Here is a 14243-nt window from a genome sequence, read left to right as displayed (position 1 = left end):
CTCCGTCAATCGAACCTGCACGCATACCTCCTCCGCCCCGACCTCATCAAATGCAAACTCGAAGCAAAAGCGGCATCAATAAGCCCAAATAGATATTCTCTCTTCACACTGATCTCATTTCTCCTCTTCCTCTATCCCACATTCAAGCTCTCAAATATCCTCATTGGACCAATGCAATGCAAGATGAATATGATTCCCAAATGTCGGCTGGCAAATGGACCTTGGTTCCAAGGCCACCTAATACTAATGCCGTTCGCTCTATGTGGTTGTTTAGACACAAATTTAATGCAGATGGCTCTCTCTCTCGCTACAAGGCTCGGCTCGTTACCAACGGCAAGTCACAACAAATTGGTGTTGATTGTGACGAGACGTTCAGCCCTGTTGTTAAACCCGTGACAATTCGGTTAATTCACCGAGCACTTGAAAAAGATTGGCCTATCCACCAATTAGACGTCAAAAATGCATTCCTCCATGGTAATCTAGAAGAAACTGTCTACATGCATCAACCAGCGGGCTTTATTGATCCAGCAAAACCAAATCATGTTTGCCTTCTCAAAAAATCTTTATATGGTCTCAAGCAATCTCCTCGCGCTTGGTTTCAACGTTTTGCACACTATGCCATCAAGGTCGGATTCAAAAACAGTAGAAGTGACGCTTCCCTCTTTGTTTTACGGCATGGCTCATCGATTGCGTATCTTCTTCTCTACGTAGATGATATCATTCTCACGGCTTCGTCACCCACTCTCATCAGGTCAATTCTCTCCTCACTCAACTCTGAATTTGCAATGACCGATATGGGATTACTTCACTATTTTCTTGGTATATCTGTTCGCAGGGACACTCACGGCATGATGTTGCAACAACAAAATTATGCCGCAGATATCTTACATCGAGCCAAAATGTCACACTGCAACCCTTGTACCACTCCCGTTGATACATCCGCCAAACTCGAAGCAGGTGTTGGCCCACCAGTTGTAGACCCAACATTGTATCGAAGCCTCGCCGGAGCCTTACAATATCTAACCATCACACGCCCCGACATTGCCTATGCAGTCCAGCAACTATGTCTTTTTATGCATGATCCTCGAGAGCCACACCTTAAAGCAATGAAGCGTGTTCTTCGCTACCTTAAAGGCACCATCTCTCAAGGCCTACGCTTGACAAAATCAACAACCTCAACTCTCACGGCATACACTGATGCAGATTGGGCCGGATGCCCAAACACAAGACGTTCCACATCTGGTTTTTGCATTTTTCTCGGCGACAACCTAATCTCTTGGTCTTCCAAACGACAAGCGACGGTCTCCCGCTCTAGTGCTGAAGCCGAATACAGAGGTGTTGCGAATGCTGTAGCTGAGACCATATGGATCCGCAATCTTCTTCTAGAACTTGACTGTCCTCTATCTACGGCCACACTTGTCTATTGTGACAATGTGAGTGCAGTCTACCTCTCTACCAACCCCATACAACACCAGCGCACAAAACATATCGAACTTGACATTCTGTTTGTCCGAGAACGAGTTGCTCTAGGACAAGTTCGAGTCTTCCATGTACCTTCATCCCATCAGTATGCGGATATCTTCACAAAGGGACTCCCTTCCCCTTTATTCAATGCCTTCAAGTCCAGCCTTCACGTTACAAACACATAACGTTTCGACTGCGGGAGGGTATTAGAATAGGAAATTATATATCACTGTATGTTATTTAGGAAACATCTTAATAGCCTTCAACGGCTATATTCCTCTCCACTCTGTATATAATCTTTGTTCAATAATACTCTCAGATCATCGATTGAGATTATACCTAATCTAATAGATTGGTTTAATGGAATCTTGATGCTCTGAAGTTGAAGTCCGAAGTCATTATTAACTTGGAAGTGTTGGATCTTGCGCTTCAGCACTCTAACGAGACAGGGCTCGTAAATAGAGGCTTTATTTCCAGTGACTAGCTTGAATTCACGCAAGTAGAATTCGTTCTGGAAACTCAGAAACTTGTTGATGAAATCCACACATGCTTCCTGATTTGGGAAATCAAAGCTGTCTATGTCTAAAACGGGAACCCATTTCCAGGGATTTCTCCACCTAGAGGACAAAACACTTGTCCAAACAGCTTCCTCAGTCGTAAGAAAGCTAAGTATATGACATAACAAGGGTTCAGGTAATAAGCTTATCCTATCTTCCCCTCTGCTATCACATACTTCTTTCTCTCCACGTGCCTCTTCAAGTAACCTAATTATGGATTTCACCCTGAAATTAGTTAAGAAAAAAAAAATGATACAATTATTACAAATTCAAGAATAGATACACAAGATTGAGAAGTAAAAAACTGGAAAAGATCAATAGAGAGAGAACTTAATTACGTCCTTATCGATTTTTTCAAATCCGACAAGCTCATGCCATCATTATCCATTTAACTTATCTCAAGTTCTTCGTGCTATATCGAGTAATCCATCTGCCTCCGTTTAAGGTTAAGTTGTAAAGAGTGCAACACACGTTATTAGGTTCTCGCTATGAATGTATGAAGAACAACAACAAGAGCAAAGCTTATGTATACAGTAAAAACCCTATAGTTTTAGTTACAGAAGATATGATATGCTAAAGGTCCACTAAGAATAGGCCCATACGAACTTTGAGGCTTTGATCATTGTTGTAAAATCAAGAAGGTTTAATATTACCGCTTAAACGACACCGTTTGAGTAGCATGTTTTTTTCGTTGATATCTATGTTCACTGAAACAAGACATAAATGAACCAATAGTTGTAGATAGAACAGAGAAACTCCAAGAAGAAGAAGACGAGAAAAAAGTTGATGGCGACATCGAAGCTTCAAGCTCTATGGAATCACCCGGCAGGACCTAAGACAAGTGAGACTCAACTCAGTTTCTGTTCACACATTGTTTCATGATTAATTAATTTACTCTTATTATCCTTTATTTGGTTTTCTTGAGCAATCTACATATATGAATATACTCAGACTACTGAAACGTTACTATTGGATATTTGTATGAATTTTCTGATGTTATAGTAACTCATCACTTCTTCTCTAATGGATTCGTTTGTTTTTCTTGTCGTTATTTGGTGTTAATCAGTTCATTTCTGGGCTCCAACGTTTAAATGGGGTATAAGCATTGCTAACATCGCAGATTTCCAGAAACCTCCAGAAAACATTTCATACCTTCAGCAAATTGGTAATTTACTTACTACAACTCTTTGGTGATACAATATCTCTCGAGTTAATCTTCTTCTTCTTAATTATTACATTTTTTTTTGTTTTGTTAATTTTAATCTAAAATTGTATAATTAGCTGTGACATGTACGGGAATGATATGGTGTCGTTGCAGCACTGTGATTACTCCTGTAAGTTTCGTTTTCTTCTTCTTTAGTAGAGTCCCTTTTTGAGTTTTGTAATGATTTTGTCATTTTGTGATTAGATTATAATATGAATTAGTATATCTGAATTTAAATTTTGGTTGACTCATTGACTTTTATTTTACAGAAAAACTGGAACCTGTTTAGTGTTAATGTTGCCATGGCAGCCACTGGGCTATATCAACTTACTCGTAAAATAAAGTGAGTTCATAGACAACTATTACTTTTGCTTTTGCGTTTTCCAATTTACATGAGACGTACAACAGGTTAATCTAGCGGTTTATACTTTATAGTAAACTTGGGTTTCAATGATTTATATCTTTGACAAATGGTTTTGTTTATAGGTATGATTATGTTGTATCCGAAGCGGAGACTACTGCTGTTGAAAATGTTTCTTCATAAATCTTGTAACTGGGACATCTCTTTTGTATCATCATACTGGATTATATTATATGCCAATTGCCAAATGTTACATTCTCACATGTGACATGCTTGATAAATAAATCCCGAGGTTAGTTTCAAATGTAAGTAAACTATATGACAGGACTATTGTTGAGGATTATTTGTTGATCGTTCAGTTTCAAAACGCTAACTTTTGCGTTTGCCTTTGCTTTTGTGAAAAATAGAGTAAACCACACACTTTCAGAACTTGTATATGACATTTTTTTTTTTAATCTAATGTTAAATTATATTCAAAAGAAAAATAAACAGTTTACAAAGCTTGGATAGAAATTGTTTCTAAAACATATTCAAACTAGTAAAAAGTTGCTTCAAACCATAGCTGGATGCCAGAACTAGTAAAAATGTATATGACATTTTTTTCTTAGAACTTTATTTATTTTATTTATTTTTTTTTGGCAAAAGACAAATATCAAACATGCGAATTTTGTGTTTATCTTTTAGCATTTTGGTGTTATTAGAAAAATTGGTTATGATCATTTCATTTGATGTTTACGTTTACATTTAACCGAACCGAGTCAAACCAATCGAAACTAAATAAGACCGTTATAGAACTGAGTGAATCATAATTCCGTTAATACAGATTTACTTCTTTTTTTTTTTTTCTTTGGTAGGCAAATATAGATTTACTTCTTAATTACACGTTTTTTCAAATTAAGTTTTTTTTTTTCATAGCTTAAAACAAAATTAATTTGAAAAAAAAACGTGTAATTATAATCAAATTACAGTAAAAACTCTATAAATTAATAATATTGAGACCATGATATTTTATTAATGTATAGTGATATTAATTTATATATAAATTAATAATAATTATTTTATAGTGTAAATTAATAATTAATAATTTATAGATATATACTTTAATTGTTTAAATTTTTTAAAATTATGAATTGAGATAATTTTAGCAAAATAAGATTATTCTTTATGATGTTACCAGTTTAGAATTGAATTTGTAATATTTAGAAAACATTATTGACAATAAATTACATATAATCTATAAAACTATCAAAATGAAAATTGTGCATATGTAGAAATTGAAAACTTTTAAAAAACTTAGCTATATTTATGACATGTTATAAAATATTTTCTATCATTATAGTTTAAAATTACAACATAATAATTATTTATAGATATGAGTTTTAGAAGAAAATTCAAAATTTTAAAGCATACATATATCAACATATATATACATAATTATTAATTTACCATATTATTGAGACCGTATTTTACATGAAATTTTTTTAAAAAATATTACGTTATTATCTTATCAAATTTTGATATTTTTTACATTGCTCTGATTTGGGACAAACAAAATTTGTTACTTTATAATATTTATTAAATTTAGAAAGTATTAATTTATAGAGGGTTTTATTGTAATATCAGGTTTTACACCGGTTAACTAAATTTGACATAAAAAAACACTAACCTTTAGTTTAATGAAAAACCCCAAGATTAAATTACTCAATTATCTCTAAATAATAAACTTATTCAACGAATCATTTGAATCTAATTAAGTAAACACACATTTCTTACCAAATTAATGACTCTCTGTAAAGTAAAAAAAAAATTAGTTTCTTCTTCGAGGGAACATTTCCCGCCAAAACTTTCTCAGAGTTAAAAAAAGCTTCTCTTCCCCTTTCTCTTCTCTACCTCCTTCTTCATCTTCATCTTCATCTCTCTCTCTGCTTCACCTAGAAACCCTAACTTTGGTTCATCAATGGCCACCACCACTCCGAGAACCAAAACCTTCAAATCCCCAGCCAAAACCCCAACAACTAACAACATCTATCGCAAATCGTATCAATCCCCGTCACTCACTCCTCAAACCCCACAAACTATCACTCCTCTTCGTAGATCCGCTCGTCATGTCTCCCGTAGAATCGATCTGGGTAATGACCCAATCGATGTTCCCGAAAACGAATCGAAGGAAGAAATGAATCTGATTCGGAAACGAGAACGAGCGCCGCCGAGGAAACAATCGGTTGACGACGTTTCAGAGAGTCTTAAAACTCCGACGAAGAAGACGAAGGTAGATTCCGAAGTTTCGTTCTCTCCTGTTTCCCCAAATCGAAGGGAGAAGAGGAAAAATAAATCTGAAGAGGTTAAGAAGACGAAGACGAAGAAGAGAGTTTATTACAATAGAGTTGAATTCGACGAGACCGGATTCGAAATCGGCGATGATGTTTATGTGAAGAGAAGAGAAGACGCGAATTCGGATGAAGAAGATCCAGAGATTGAAGATTGTAAGATTTGTTTCAAATCAGGTGGTAGTGATGTGATGCTTGAGTGTGATGATTGTTTAGGTGGGTTTCATTTGAAATGCTTGAAACCACCACTGAAGGATGTTCCTGAAGGTGATTGGATCTGTCAGTTTTGTGAGGTTAACAAGTCAGGTGGTGGTCAAAGTCAAACACTTGTTGTTCCTAAGCCACCGGAAGGGAAGAAACTGGCGAGGACTATGAGGGAGAAGCTTCTCTCTAGTGATTTATGGGCTGCTCGGATTGAGAAGTTGTGGAAAGAGGTTGGTGACGGTGTGTATTGGATTAGGGTTCGTTGGTATATGATACCTGAAGAGACGGTTTCGGGGAGGCAACCGCATAATCTGAAACGTGAGCTTTATTTGACTAATGATTTTGCTGATATTGAGATGGACTGTGTTCTTAGGCATTGTTTTGTCAAGTGTCCTAAGGAGTTTTCAAAGGCGAGTAATGATGGTGATGATGTGTTTTTGTGTGAGTATGAGTATGATGTGCATTGGCATAGTTTTAAGCGTTTGGCTGAATTGGTTGATGGAGATTCTGATAGTGACCAAGAGTGGAATGGTAGGAAAGAGGAGGAGGAGATTGATGATAGTGATGAAGAGGTGGAGGTTGAGGAAGATGAAGAAAGTGTTGTTCGTGGAGATTCAAAGGGTAAGAGAGGTTTAACGAGTGTGAAAGGAGGTGCGAATTCTCGTAAAGGTCGTTTCTTTGGGCTTGAGAAGGTGGGAGCGAAGCAGATTCCTGAACATGTGAGATGTCATAAGCAGACTGAGTTGGAAAAGGCGAAAGCTACTTTGTTGTTGGCTACACGTCCTAAGTCTCTTCCTTGTAGGAACAGAGAAATGGAAGAGATTACTGCGTTTATAAAGGGTTCAATCTCGGATGATCAGTGTTTAGGAAGATGTATGTACATTCATGGTGTTCCCGGGACTGGGAAGACTATTAGTGTGCTATCAGTGATGAAAAATCTGAAGGCTGAGGTTGAAGCTGGAAATGTAAATCCATATTGCTTTGTGGAGATCAATGGTCTCAAGCTGGCTTCACCTGAGAACATTTACAGTGTTATCTATGAAGCATTGAGTGGTCATCGTGTCGGTTGGAAGAAAGCTTTACACTCTCTGAATGAGAGGTTTGCAGAAGGAAAAAAGATTGGTAAAGAGGATGACAAGCCTTGCATACTTCTCATCGACGAACTTGACCTTCTAGTCACTAGAAATCAGTCGGTTTTATACAACATTCTGGATTGGCCTACCAAGCCTAACTCTAAATTGATTGTGTTGGGAATAGCAAACACTATGGATCTTCCAGAGAAGTTGCTTCCTCGGATTTCAAGCAGAATGGGAATACAGAGACTTTGTTTTGGTCCTTATAACCACACTCAGCTACAAGAAATCATTTCTACAAGGCTGAACGGAATCGATGCTTTTGAGAAGACAGCTATTGAATTCGCTTCGAGAAAAGTAGCTGCGATTTCAGGAGATGCAAGACGTGCCCTTGAGATATGCAGGCGTGCTGCAGAAGTAGCGGATCACCGTCTAAAGACTAACAAAACCGCAAAGAGTCAGCTGGTGATTATGGGAGATGTTGAAGCAGCTATTCAAGAGATGTTTCAGGCACCTCATATTCAAGTTATGAAGAGTGTATCGAAACTGAGTAAGATCTTCTTGACGGCTATGGTTCATGAGCTTTACAAAACAGGAATGGCAGAGACAACCTTCGACAGAGTGGCAACCACAGTATCGTCTATTTGCTTAACCAATGGAGAAGCTTTTCCGGGTTGGGACATTCTTCTCAAAATCGGTTGTGATCTTGGTGAATGCAGAATCATTCTCTGTGAACCTGGAGAGAAGCATAGGTTGCAGAAGCTGCAGCTGAATTTTCCAAGTGATGATGTTGCCTTTGCATTGAAAGAAAACAAGGATCTTCCATGGTTGGCCAATTACTTGTGAGTTTTTTTTCTTCTTCTGTTTATTGAGTTATTGAACTTTCTTTAAATTTAAAGACTAGTTTTTGATTCATATGATTATGGACATGTCATGTATCCTTTTGTTTGTGAAAACACATACAAAGTTGTATTATTTTCTAAAGGAAACATTCATTTTTACGAGACCAACTATGGTGGTATGTGGTATATCATTTTTTTTCACATTTGCGCTATGATTTTGAAAATGTTTCTTTGGTACTATCACTATCATTCAACCATAATAATTGTTGTTTTTATTGTTAATGAAAGACTACCAATTTAAAAGTCTTGATATATTAAAATAGAACTGGAAGGAGCATAGCTTTGAGATTTCAGATCCAACCTCTTCTTGTTCTCCTTCGGATTGATCTGAGGAGAGGTGATTGCTGTGGACGCTTGGAAGTAATCAGTGATGGTTACTACTGCAAAACCTACGATTTTTTCGTCCACAAGAAATGTGGCGAGTTCTCCAAATTTATCGAGCACCCGTCTCACCCGTCTCAAACCTATGATCACCGCATTTCTCGAACTTCTCTTGTTGGTGTTGTGAATTCTGTATGTGGAGTTTGTCACCAGAAGGTTGATTGGACATGGGGAGGTTATTCTTGTGAGCGGTGTCCTGACTATATGGTTCATTCGAAATGTGAACGGGAAAGAACTCGAAGGATTACCTGAAGAAACAGAAGATATAGAGCCGTATGTGGTAATAGATGACAACACAATACAGCATTTTAGCCACAAAGAGCATTACCTAAGACTCCACGTTAATGCTGTTCTTTGTGACGACAACAAGCGGTGCAGGGCATGCACCCATCCCATCTGTCTACAATCCTTCTACAGTTGTATGGATTGTGACTTCATTCTCCATCAGAACTGCGCTGGATTCCTTAGAATGAAATGGCATGTGCTACACAATGAACGTCTTACTTAAGTTACGAACGAAGCTGAGTCCTTTTTCTGTGATGGTTGTTATAGAATGTCCAACGGTATCAGGTACCAGCATGATGGTACGAAATTAGATGTTCTGTGCATTTCAATTTCTGAGCCATTTGTCCATCCAAGTCATCCCCATCATCCCTTATATTACACTTCACCGGGTGAAGAAAAAATCTGCAATGGTTGTAACAGGATGGACTATAGAATGCTCGAATGCATTGAAGATGGTTGTAAATATTTTGTATTCTTTGGATGTGCCACTTTACCACAAGTGATAAAGCATAGGGTTGGCGATCATCCTCTGTCACTATTGGTGTGACATTTGTGAAGGAATAACCAATCCAGAGACATGGTTCTAGTTTGCATAAAGAGTGTGTGCTGGGAGAGTTTTCAGGGCTCATGCCAAGAAGCACAGTAAAAGATTCGCAGGGATCATATGAGGTTGTGCTCAATAATAGTGTATCTCGCCCAATTTGCAGGAAATGTAAGTCACGTTGCAAGCACCCTATCATGCTGAAGATTCTTGGAACGTCAAATGCATACTGTTGTTCTTTTTGGTGCACACATAGCCCAATTCAAAGATGGCTAGAAGGGAATCTGAAGTTACTCACCCCCATTGTAACAGCTTCCAGTTACTTGTTTTAATTGTTGTTTCCAGCAAAATATTAAAAAAAAAGTTTAATCTCAAATTTTCACCTTTTAATTTGGGTTCAGTTACAAAATTACAATGTTCTGAATATAATTAACAAAACCAAATCAGTTTAAGATATATTTTATTTTAGACTTTAGTTTTAAGTTTAGAGGGAAAAAATATCAGGTCAAGCCTCAAGTTTTCCAAAAAAACAGAGCGTAGACAAAGAAGTCTCTTTCTCAGAAAGAGGATTCTAGTCAAAGCATACAATTACGAAAAGACATGTATACCCCTATCGAGCCACTTTATAACCATCACTTCGTCTTCCCCAATTCGGCTAGGGTTTAAGATTTTCCTGTGAGAGCAAGTATCGTCTTTACTTTTTTTGGAATCTTTTGTATTTGGAATCTTTTGTATTTTTTGAGGGATCCATATGTAACAAGGATTCGAAAGTTTTAAAATAAAACCTTTAGATCTTGCATTTTCCTTAACCTTCATCCGATAGAACTCTTTAGCATTTTTCGTTTATTTTTCTTAAAATTCTCGTAAAGTTTTGATTTTGTTAAATTTAGAAGATATGGAGAAGGGAGAGAAGAAGAAAATGGGAAGAGAAAAATGCCATTTTTAGAGAGCCTTCTCTTAAACTCAATTTGGGCACTTTCGAAAGACAAAATCTCTCTGTTCTCTAGTTCATGAGCAGAGAGAGAGTCATTGTGTCTTATTACTCTTAAGTACGTTGCCTACATGATTTACCCAACAAAACTTTGTGAATATTTTGGGTTTAAACTATGATTTGCTCTGTAACAACGATTTATATAGTTTTTGTGGCTGATTGTAAATTTAAAGAGTCTTTGGTTATTGAAAGATTACTATTTTCATTAGATTCACTACTTAACTGAACATGCTATATTTTAATCGAAACTACACACGCACAATCACAAGACCAAGAAAACGTAAACTTATTTTATACAAATCCAAAGCCGTTTTGTGAGGCTTACGGTTTTTGACAATGTAGAATTGTGAAGGGTATCTAGCAACAAGTAGCTTTACGTATGGAACTTCATCGACGATGAACAAGATTGTTCCGTTCTTTAGAGCATTTATAAAATCATCAGCTGCCTTTAACCCTTTGTAAGTCGGCCCTTGGAATGTAGGATTATCATAAACCAGTTTTGCTGCAATTGAGTCCCAAAAGAAACCAATGTTTTCATGAGATTTCAACTGTATTTGTTGAACCGTCATCACTGATGTCAACGCCGCTGTGTAGTTTGAGGTCAGTATAAGCACCGCAAATATCCAAACAATCACCACAAATCTTGACAGACTATGTTCTAGCCTTTCCCCTACATATTAACCAAAAAAAAAAAAAAATGTTAGAGAGGTTTTGTAATAAGCAAAATCAAGAAAGTGGATTTGAGTTTTCCTACTTACGATGTGCAAAGACAAGGGTCGAGAACCCAAAGCTTAACATTGTTCCGATTTGGTGGGCATAAGAGCCTTGGAAGTCAGTGTTATCATGCCGCTCTATTATCCAAACTACAGCCCCGGTCAAAATGAAGAAAGCTACAATTGTTAGCCATAGACCAAGTGTCATAGGTTTAAATATAATCCACATGCTTTTGTCTTTGGCAGCCACAACCGCGAGGCCAATATCAGTGAATGGTAATGTAAAATCTACATATGTAGATCTGTTATCAGTAATTGTGATATCTCCAACAGCTACATCATACTTGTCTTTCTGTCGAAGAGAAGTAGCAAAACAAAACAAAAAATAATGAAAGATTAGTATGTATACAAGTATATAACTCCAATGATATCTGGAATGAAAATATGAAATACAAACATATAATTGTTAACCTGGTCATAGATTGCATACACTAGCTCGTTGTAGTGATGGTAGTTAAATGCAACAGGCCAAGGTATGTACTCCACTTCATAATTGAAAGGTCGAATTGACGTCTCGATCGAAAACTTCCATGCAGTAACCTCTAGCAGCTGTGACTCCTGTTTTTGAATCTGTTTTCACTTCCAATAATTGTGGTGTGAAGTTTCCCGCTGGTACCAAAACTGTCAGCTTCTTCTTTTTACTATGTCTCTCCTCTTTCTTCAAACGAGCTTTCGGAGTTCTAATAGACCCTCCAGGCCAGATTATTGTCTCAAGTACATACATTGGTAGAAGACGAATTTTTTCTTCTATCCTTTAATTCGTACTTATGAAACTACCAGAACTCCAAAATCCTACACTTCTTTCACCTCGTCCTATCATATTTATAATCTCAAATTTTTTTGAGATTATTTTTCTATCCATTATTTTGATGTCAGTAGTAAATTCTAAGATTCCCCCAATTAGCTTGAATAAAGTGACTATATTTGGTCAAGGTCGAAGAGCTAGGTACTTGGAATGATATCACTGGCACTTTAGCTTTCTCTCCAAGTTCTGCCAAAATTTTTGCTTCAAGCAACGATTGTCCACCAACAACTGTTTTCACTTGTCCAGTTTGTAAGAGATCCATGGCTGTTTTAACAATTACATGTCCAGACAGTTACGCAAAATGAAAAGTGAACACTTTCAAAAGGTGATGCAAAACTAATGCAATTAAACAATATCACATTAAAAACTACTTTTGCCAATGAAATTTACCACTATTAGGTTTTGTGTTTTTCAAAAATATCACCAAAATCTTTTGTTTTGTTTTGCCCAAAATCTTTCACATAGTTTCTTGATTTGTTATTTTTTCGTGGTACTAAACAAAAATACTGAAACTAAAGTTTATATACCATATCACTATGTCAATTTGTTTTTTTAAAAGCATCTGAATTCATCTCGTTTGTTTCAACCTAGTTAATTAAGCTTAGGTATTTCTAACATTTTTTATATAACCGGGTGAACTTTAACCGAATTTCCGATAACTCTTCATACCAAGCCAATTTCAAAGCGTCAGGACATGTTACGTTTACCATAAGGCGTACTAGTTTCAACTACAACTGAAATTTTACTAGCAAGATTCAAATCATGGTCTTAAAAATTTAATACTGCGTTGATTTATCTATCACCACACCGATACTTGCTGTATTGTGATCTTGTTGTTCCAAAGAAAACAATCTAAGACGCAAGCATCAAAGGTAACTGTAGAAACGAATACAAAAGTGTATTGAAGTACCTGCCGCTAGAGCTTGGAGAGGGTCACCATGAGAGTTTCTGCCCTGGTTCTGTAGCCATTGTTGAGATGATAGAAATCAGAAAGCGCCATGGAAATTGAACTTCTCACAAACTTTCCTTCCATGGAACCCATGTCCACCACCAGTCCAATACGAACGTCTTCATACATTGATGAAACTATATCTACTTAACCCTTTTGATGAGTTATGTTATAGACACAAAAGAAATGGACAAGAACACAATAAGAAGAAAATAATTCGTTTGAATCATACAATATTCCATGGTGAAGCGTTTGTGTTCTTGCCAATGTTTGTAATAAGCTACTATATAATCTATTCCCGACATCAAATTTAGTTCAAGATTCCAAATATTTTAATATTAGCGCAGCTCACTATATTTGGGTTTTTTAAAATACCTCGTCTAATTTTTTATTTGAAAGTTTAATATTTCATAATTTTAAATTGGAATAAAAATACTTTATTAAATATTGTTAGAACAAAAATACCTTATCTTTATAATATTGATAAATTTATACCCACAATTTAAGATCTGTTAAAAGACGTGATAGAATAGTGTAACGGTATTAAATTTCAATTCAAGTGTTTTTAGTACATATATAAAATTTGAGCATTACCACAAGACCACACCAACATTACATGTATATTATCTAATTTGATTGTATATATCTACTTGTCCCATCCGCTCAACCACTCTAAACGGACCATGTACTTCAGATTTACCTTAGTCTTTTATAATGATCTGTTTGGACCCCACAACATGGCCATATTGAGGTACACTATGTTTCAAACCTGAAACTCAAGATTTTTCCTCCTTTTATCAGTATAAGGATCCTTCATGTTCAATTTCAGAACCTGAATCTTCTCTGAGGTCTCTTCAACAAAACTCGCCCCCATATATGCTCCTCTCCCCCACCTGAGTCCAACATAACAGTGTACGACATGGCATCTTCCCCTACAATGCCTTATAACAGCCATCCTGATGCTCGTCTGGTAGCTGTTGTTGTAAACAAACTCTACCAAGCTCAGGTGATCAGTCCAGTGGTTACCCCAATCGAGAAAGCACATCCTCAGCAAATCCTCCAAAGTCTGGATCGTCCTATCGGACTGCCCATCTGTCTGAGGATGATAGACTGTACTCATATGCACCTTCATGCTCATCTCTGCCTGAAATGTCCTCTCAAACACTGAAGTGAACTTGAAATCACATTTTGATAATATAGGGACAAACAAGCACATTTCTAAGATGCAAAGGTCGGTTTTTAGACCAAAAAGATGAATGACCAAAAGAAGTTGTGGTTATAGAGGATCCATTACTGACTATAACCGATGGGGAGGAGCTCGAATTAAAAAGAGAATGTAGGGTACCTGGCTATGAGGTGAGGTGGGACGTGGCAGCTGTGTCCATGTACTAATTGCCATCCATGGGATCTTGCACTGTCATAGTCC

General features: G+C 36.7%; 2 protein-coding genes and 1 pseudogene across 2 annotated transcripts; 2 read left to right on the top strand and 1 right to left on the bottom strand.

The window, feature by feature from the left end:
- On the top strand, positions 2742–3890 carry LOC104707563 (mitochondrial pyruvate carrier 2-like). The gene is made up of 5 exons (XM_010423937.2): positions 2742–2862; positions 3088–3186; positions 3303–3355; positions 3495–3568; positions 3712–3890. The coding sequence occupies exons 1-5, from the start codon at positions 2808–2810 to the stop codon at positions 3767–3769; spliced, it is 339 nt and encodes a 112-aa protein (XP_010422239.1). The 5' UTR covers positions 2742–2807; the 3' UTR covers positions 3770–3890.
- LOC104707562 (origin of replication complex subunit 1B-like) lies at positions 5490–8202 on the top strand. The gene has a single exon (XM_010423936.2). The coding sequence runs from the start codon at positions 5544–5546 to the stop codon at positions 8034–8036; it is 2493 nt and encodes an 830-aa protein (XP_010422238.1). The 5' UTR covers positions 5490–5543; the 3' UTR covers positions 8037–8202.
- On the bottom strand, positions 10539–12910 carry LOC104709705 (annotated as a pseudogene).

Source organism: Camelina sativa, chromosome 8, assembly GCF_000633955.1.
Source record: "Camelina sativa cultivar DH55 chromosome 8, Cs, whole genome shotgun sequence".
Taxonomy (NCBI): domain Eukaryota; kingdom Viridiplantae; phylum Streptophyta; class Magnoliopsida; order Brassicales; family Brassicaceae; genus Camelina; species Camelina sativa.
Note: the sequence above shows the minus strand (reverse complement) of the source record. Positions and strands in the feature narration are given on the sequence as shown.